Raw genomic sequence first — 8281 nt, 5'->3', positions numbered from 1 at the left:
CTCAGAATAGAAGATTTTTTCTCTAGTGATGTCCTTAGTTACAAATAAATAATATCTAAGCAATAATTAACTTGTCCCTGATTAGATAATCCCCTTTTCTCTCTGGTTGAGTTCTCTTATAAGAGAGGTTTCTATCAAGAGAATGTTCCATTGGCCACCTTTGGGTAGTGCTTTGCAGTGTAGGAGTTCAAATGATGAAAATAAACGTCTTATAGTGTAGTTGGTTGATGACAAGAAACCAAGATGCCTAAGCGAATAAGAATATTCCAAATGATAAAGATGGAATTGATCTACTCTTAACATCACTTAGCCTCAAAAACTTCATTAGTGATTAATTACTATTAAATACAATTAATATTGTAGTGTCACTATATCTGATATAACTACGTTTAAGGAAAACCCCACTAATTTGTTTGACACACTGGCTTGGTGCCATATGTGCTTCCTTCTGAGTAAGCAACAGTTCTGGTTTTGAAGTTTTTTTAATTAAAAAGTTGATGGCAGCTGATTATTGATGAAATGGATTACGTTTTCAAAAAGGTATTAGGTTTCAGCAGATAGTGGAATTCCTACACCTCTATGAGAAATGTAATCGTATGACAATTTTCTTCTCGAAAAAGAATATATAAATAAAATATGTAAAGAATAGGAAAGAGACAGAAGTGGTTAAGACTATATAAGTGAGTGAAATGAAACATCACATTGTTCATTTTCCTTTTAAGAAACTTGGAGGGTCTTAGTTTCAAGAGAAGAAAAATGTCTTCTACTAAGTCCTCAGCTCAAATGCTCAAACAAGCAAAACCATTTGTGGCTCTGATTCTGCAGCAATTTGGCTATGCAGGAATGTCCATAATCTCTAAGGCTGCTCTAAACCAAGGGATGAGCCAACACGTGCTGGTAGTTTACCGACATATTGTGGCAGCTGTGATAACTGCACCTTTTGCAATCATGTTAGAGAGGTATCTCTTACGTGTGTCTTATCTTTCTTCCATTACTCTATGTGTCATTGTATTGGAGATGTATCTTTTCCATGTGTCTTATCTCATTCTATGTGTCACTGTGTACTCTAACATATCGATCAATGTTGTAACAGGAAAACAAGGCCCAAGATGACCTGCTCTATCTTTTTCAAGATTATGTTGCTGGCCTTCTTGGAGTAAAGACCCTTGCACAAATTTATTATATTAATACATAGTATTTTTTTTGCTATGTATCTTAGTCAAACTGGTTATTAATTATTTATTCATGATTCTCCAGGCCTGTATTGGACCAGAACTTGTACTACACTGGGATGAAGTACACAACAGCAACTTTTGCAACTGCCATGTGCAACGTTCTTCCTGCATTTGCATTTATAATGGCTTGGATTTGTAGGTAAAAAATGTCTTCCGTAAAGACAAACATAATATAAACTATTGTGACATTAGTAGCATTTGGAACTATAATATTTAACTGGTATACAAATTATTGTAGGCTTGAGAAGGTTAATATTAAAAAACTACATAGCCAAGCAAAGATACTGGGAACCATAGTGGCCGTTGGGGGAGCAATGTTCATGACCATGTATAATGGACCAGTGTTGAATTTGCCATGGGCAAAGCATGTTAACCATCTTCATGATTCTGTAAATGCTGCAAATAATCAAAACTCTCTCAAAGGTGCTCTAATGATTATAGCAGGATGTGTATGTTGGTCAAGTTTCATCATACTACAAGTAAGTTCTATTTGCTTGATATGGTGTTATTATTAAGATTTAAGAGAGATGAAACCTTTTCGTTCATTTCTAAATCAATAGCATCCTCTATTTTCTCCTTTTGCTAAAGAAATGCAAACATTTCGTCAGCAAAAAAAAAAAAAAAAAGAAATGCAAACATTCAAATTATTGAGGCACAAGTTTTGCTTTTATAGGCGATCACACTGAAGTCATATCCTGCTGAGCTCTCCCTAACATCTCTAATGTGCTTGATGGGAGCAGGCCAAGGCACATTTGTGGCCTTGGGAATGGAATGGGGCAACCCTGCAGCCTGGTCCTTACGCTCACAATCGATGATATTAGCGTCTCTATACAGTGTTAGAAACTCACTCTTGTTCTTTTTTTTTTCTTTATCATGAATCACTCCTTTTTAACAGATATTTATTAATAATGGTTGGTACTGCAGGGGGTATTTCGTTCTGGTTTTGCTTACTATATTCAAGGAATAGTGATGATACAAAAGGGACCTGTTTTTGTGACTGCTTTTAATCCGGTTGGCCTTGTAATTGTTGCAATATTGAGCTCCTTCATTTTGTCAGAGCTAATGTACTTGGGAAGGTACTTTCTCTAATCTCTTGGGCTAGCACAAGTATGTTTTGAAAAGTCTAGGAAATGATTTTTGTGATGTACTAAAACAATGGACACTTTTTTTGTTTCGCTCTTTATTCACAGGGTTATTGGAGCTGTTATCATTGTAGTAGGCCTATACATGGTTCTGTGGGGTAAGAGCAAGGACAAGCCTCCATCGGAACTTATTGAAAAAGATTTACCAACAACAGATGAACAAATGACCGTGAAAAACGAAACTACGAAGACTCAAAATCAAGAACTTCCGGCCATTGATGACACCATAAAAAGATCAGGAGAAGAATTTGTTTGAAGGAACAAAACATAGCATTATTTAGCTGATTTGAAGTTTTAGTTTCCAGCTTGTAGTTATCTATACCAGTACTTATTCTTTCCTTTAAATGGTCATCGCATATTATAACAAGACTCAAATTTAGTGGTTTAGAAAAGCAAGTTCAGTTCAAGCAAAGCCAATTTAGAAAAAAAAAACAAAAAACAAAATACAAAACAAAAGATTCTTCAATGGTAATAAAAGGTGTACTGTACATACGTTATTTTACATTGTTACGATGTAGAATTAAGAGTGAAGAAATATATTTTTCCAATTTAATTGTTATTTTTTAAAGGGTAAATATCATTTTGGACATTGAGTTTTGCAAAAGTTACCGATCGGAACCTCTAATTTGTTAACTAGTACCATGATCCTAATCTTGGTCAAACTTTTTTTTAAATATAACCAAAGTACCCTACATTTTAAAATTATTTGATTTAGTAAATTATAATAAAATATTATTATATTAAAAATCAATAAAAATTGATATAAAACTAAAAAACAAAAAAAATTATATTTTGAATAATTAAACATAAATAACTTAATTTAATAAAAAAACTAAAATATTATTTTAATTAAATTAAATTAAAACAAAATATAAATAAAAATAAACCTTTAATCTAATCTCATTAAAACATAAAAAAAAAAAACTAATAAACTAAAAAACCCTAAAATGTTATTTGTCAAAAAGAAAACCCCTAAGTTGTTCTTCACCTTCATCTGCTTCCTCTCCCTATGCCATCTTCAATCTTCTTATTGTAGGTCTTCACTGTCCGAATGGTTGTCACCAAGACGAGGTTTGAATGAAGAGTTCCATCGTTGAAAACGAGATCTGAGTTTGTGAAAGGTCGGAGATGAGGAGTTCCGTCCCTCCTAACTATCTAGATTTGGGTTTGTGAATTGTTGGCGTCGAGGAGCTTCGTCCCTCCCACAGTCAAGATTTGGGTTTGTGAATGGCCTATGTCAACGAGCTTCGTTCCGCCACAGTTGAGATCTTGTGTGCCTGTGCGACGGGTGAGGCCGGATTTGAAGTCCAAGAACTGGCAAGGTCTGAAAACTGACCAAGGTCGTTGATCGGAGGACATCTCCAGATGGGTGATGATCGACTGGGCGAATTCAGTGACTTGCCAAACAGGAATACTAAGTTATATGTTTGAGGACAAATAAGAAGAAAAAAAAAAGTTGAGTTGTGATATTGATTTTCAGATGTAATGTTGATGTTGATTTTGATTTATTTTTTCTTAATTTAGGTTTTAAGATAGTGTTTAGGTTTAGGTTTAGGTTTAATTTTTATTTCTTTTAATCATTTTAAAGTATTTTGTAATTAAAATAATATTTTTATTATTTTATATCAATTTTTTATTGATTTTTAATATATTAATATTTTATTTTAATTTACTAAATCAAATAATTTAGAAAAGTAGGGGTACTTTGGTCATATTTAAAAAAAGTTTGACCAAAATCAGGTTCAGGGTACTAGTTTGTTCCGTTTTGTAAAACGCAGGGTCAAAATTGTCATTTAACAAAATAGAGAGTTTGATCGGTAACTTTTGCAAAACACAGGGTCCAAAATTGTATGTATCCTTTTTGAAATTCTATCTTGGATAAATTAGTGGATTTTGTCTCTTTTTGGTAAGTATGAAGTCTATATTAAGTGCATTTTATATAGTCAAAGTTTCCCTATTTATTTATGGAAACTTTGTCTATAATAAGCATATCTTATATAGAATTGATCTTTGCATATTTTTATTGATTAAGAAAGAGGAAATTAAAATATTCTTTGTGCCCAATTGAGATAATCTCGAAATGAACCTGGTATGGGTTTAAGACCAGGTTCGTCTATTTTTCTGATTCTACAATATGATTCTCAGTTACATCTGGAATATTCTGTAGTAATTATGATTGTGAATTGTTTTTAGAAATTCTTTGATTTGGTTTGATTGAGATTATGAAAGAGAATTGTTGGCTTAGGGTTTCCTAACCTCTATAAATATCGGACCTAAGTAGCAACTAATCACACATCTCTTCACCATTCTAACGTTTCATATTTTGAAGAGTTCTTTTTTATGTAAAGAGAAGTCTTTGTTCAATTATCTCTTTGTTTGTTTGTTTTGCTTTGTGTTGTTTATTCTTAAACAGGTCATAAAGTTGAACGTGACGTACAATCTTAGGAAGAAGATTTCCATAAGTCTCGCTTCAGGAGGAAGCGAGCACTCAACAAGATCAGAAGGGATTTCGTGCTCTTGATGTTTATCAAAATCATATTATGAAAGTTGAGTACTTCAAGGTTGCGACAAAGATTTAGAGGGAGTCTAAAATTGTACAAGTCAATTGCTTATTGTATTCTTGAGACTTTACTAATTGATTTTATCTTTGGGCGTGATCTCATGGACTAGGTTTTCCAAAACATGTAAAAAACTTCTTGTGTCACATTACTTTTAGTTTGTTTACTTTCTGTTCGTTTATTCTTATTCATCAGCAATCTGTCCTGATACATCAGAATATCTAATTGATCAAACAATTTTATAATTATTCCTCATTAATTAAATTGTTTGATAAATTAATTTGGTAATCTTAAAAAATAGAATTTAAAAAAAAATAGTAACTTTTTTTTCGAAGCCTATTTTCTTTAAATATTGTTTGATTTTGAGTGACTTTGACCACAATTAAACTCCTTTGCTGAATCTACACTATACAGTGATACATAGGACCTCTATAGTTAAGTTTGCATAATTAACAAAGTCATGGGTATCATTTGAGCCAGTTCTACGAGGTTGGAGTCCATCCTAGTGAAAGTGAAAATCACATACACTCTAACCCTTCTTGGTCGTCCATCATCTATCTTTTTTAACTTGTATTCTATCTCATACGTTGAGAGCAAACCCACACTAGTTTAGGCTTGATCAAAGATAGCCGTGGAAGAGCGTGGTTGAAGAAAATGTTTTCTGTTCCTTACAATACCTAGCGATTTATAGGGTAAAATGTTAGAGATTAGAACAGGTGAAGTTTCAATGTTTCGCTGCAGATCTCTTAAATATTTTTCACTATATACATATTCATAGTTTTCCTGTTTTATGTTATTTGAATTTTATAGGAAGCATTCATTTAGACTATTATATTTGCAATCCTACAAAATTCAACTATGTACTACTACAAAATTGGGCTTTCTCCGCAATTTTTTCCCTTAATACACTGCAGTTTTGGGGAGTAATCGGTACCGCTGTGTAATCGATTGTTGAGAAAAGTTCACGAAAAAACCGCAGAGAAAAGTAAGACTTTTCCCTTCAGTTTTTTCAAACAGACCGTAGTTAAACTTTTTTTTATGTAATTAATTTTTATTTCTTTTCATATATATATAATTATTTTTTATTGCAGATTAAATATTTTTTTATACCAATAGAATAATATTAATTACAATATATTCAATACTGAATTATATGTAAAAATTTTAATATACAATACCATATTTTATGTTATTATTATATAACTAAATTTTATAAATTATTATCTAAATAAACTTAATGCATAAATTAAAATTAATAAATAAATATTTATATATCATTACTAATTAAAAGATGTCATTTATATATACATAATTAGTTTGGTATATATACATAAGAAAAATTAAGAACATATGAATCAAGTTACACATATGAAAAATTAGACTTGATAAATAAATGGCATCAATCTTGCTAATCAGTTGGTTTGTAGTGGAAGTAGGTCATCCTTTACACTAAACATCTTTTAGTCAAACCACTACAAAATTGACAAGTAAATGTAAATTAGATGATTAAGTACTTTATATTATTTTTCTTATACAAAAATAAACTATAAAAAATAAAATACTTTCTTCTTGAGAACTTCTGCTGGATTTGGTACATTTACAATATCATAAATGTATTTTAATACATAAAATCCATATTCATGACTTTTGGGCTGTCTTGGACAAGTACCTCTCGTCAGATTTTTAAATTGTCCAATGTATTCATTTCCCGAACATTGTGCTTGTGCTCTACAAAAATTAAAATGAATTATATATATTATAATCTCAACTCTAAAAAATTAACACTGAATACATTAAAACTAAAAAATTTACTTTTCCATAACTTCACTTATTATTTGTGGAGATTTATGATTACGCAATGAGTCCAGAATTATCATCGTCTCCCTCATCATCACGAGCACCAACATCCAATGTTTTCTAAAACAATAATAGAAGATAATTATTATATGATTAAAATCCAAAGATAGTAGTATTAATGTTTTAGGAAGTTCATTCTTACTTAAAAATCCAAGGAAAGAATTATATTTTGCCTTGTCTATCCATGGTCATCATCCATTTAGCGATAAGATTCATCGTATTATTTTTACTATCATTTTGGCCAATAGAAAGATGTTCGGTGTCAATGAATTTTGAAAGATCATCAACGAACTCTTGGTGTGCTTCATCAAGCAATTCCATGGATGATCGTCAAAGTCACTGTATTCCAAATCATTAACCCTTCGCCTCCTAAATGGATAATGATTATTATTTTTCAATGATTCCCCTTGCCAATACCATGTACTATAACTTGTATCAAATCTCCGACAAAATACATGATTCTTGATCATGGTAATATTTCATTTTGATCCATTACCACAATATATACATGGACACGAAATTCTTTCTAGATCACTACAATTTGTTTGAAAAAATTCTAAAAATACATGAAATTGTTGTGTTTCTCTACTCTCAAGCATCCACGATTTATCCCTAATGATAATATCTACCTAATTCCTAATTCAATATTAAAAAGAAAATTAATATTGTAATTGAACAAAAATATGTTCAATTAATAAATTCTAAAAAAAATAGGCAGAGTCTCCTCTGTTTCTATAACATATCCCAAATTCATATATATTTACAATTTCAATAGAAACAAACATAACTATTACATATTAACCTATAAAACATGTTCAACCAATATATTAATCTAAAAAAAAAAAAATTGAGCAGAGTTTCCTATGTTTCTATAGCATATCCCAAAATACAAGTACATATACATTCTTCAAACAAGCATAACAATCAACATGCATAATTTCATCCATAAACCACCACAACACACATAATTCACAGAACCTACTTCGCTAAAACACACATGTTCTCAACCCTCTATTATCTCAGCAAAACACGATTTCTTCTCAAAACCTACTTCACTATGGATGAATATATAATATATTCAAACTCCTGTATAGTATCAAAATGAGAAATAAAACATTAAGTGGTAATTATTACTCACCTTCAAAATTAATTTTCAACAAAATCACAACACTGCAAATTCAAACAATATGTAAATATATTTCCTAGAATAAAAGTTTAAAATATAATGAGTAAATATGGTAAATCATATGTATGATTTCACAATATGGTAATTGGTATGATTTAAAGTATTCAAAGTTACTTATTAATTTAAAACAAGTAAACTCAAATGTTAACTAGTACTTAAACTAGTAACTTTCTAATCAATTAGTTAAACTACTAAAATTTTATTTACTAAACATAATTATAAAATCAGTGATAAATTATTAATCAATTCAGATTCCTAAAAGAATTAACAAAAATTAACTTCAAAATTATTTTAAAAATTAAT

The 8281-nt window shown here is 30.4% G+C and overlaps 1 protein-coding gene across 1 annotated transcript; it reads left to right on the top strand.

Moving 5' to 3' along the window:
• Window positions 1-741: 741 nt before the first annotated feature.
• On the top strand, window positions 742-4212 carry LOC133798454 (WAT1-related protein At2g39510-like). Its single transcript, XM_062236734.1, has 7 exons — window positions 742-959; window positions 1094-1156; window positions 1258-1374; window positions 1474-1714; window positions 1909-2070; window positions 2160-2311; window positions 2426-4212. Exons 1-7 carry the CDS (start codon window positions 757-759, stop codon window positions 2631-2633), a joined length of 1146 nt encoding a protein of 381 aa, XP_062092718.1. The 5' UTR covers window positions 742-756; the 3' UTR covers window positions 2634-4212.
• Window positions 4213-8281: the final 4069 nt, after the last annotated feature.

This window comes from Humulus lupulus, chromosome 8 (assembly GCF_963169125.1).
Source record: "Humulus lupulus chromosome 8, drHumLupu1.1, whole genome shotgun sequence".
Lineage (NCBI taxonomy): Eukaryota > Viridiplantae > Streptophyta > Magnoliopsida > Rosales > Cannabaceae > Humulus > Humulus lupulus.
The sequence above is the reverse complement of the archived record's forward strand: the minus strand, read 5'-3'. Positions and strand labels throughout refer to the sequence as shown.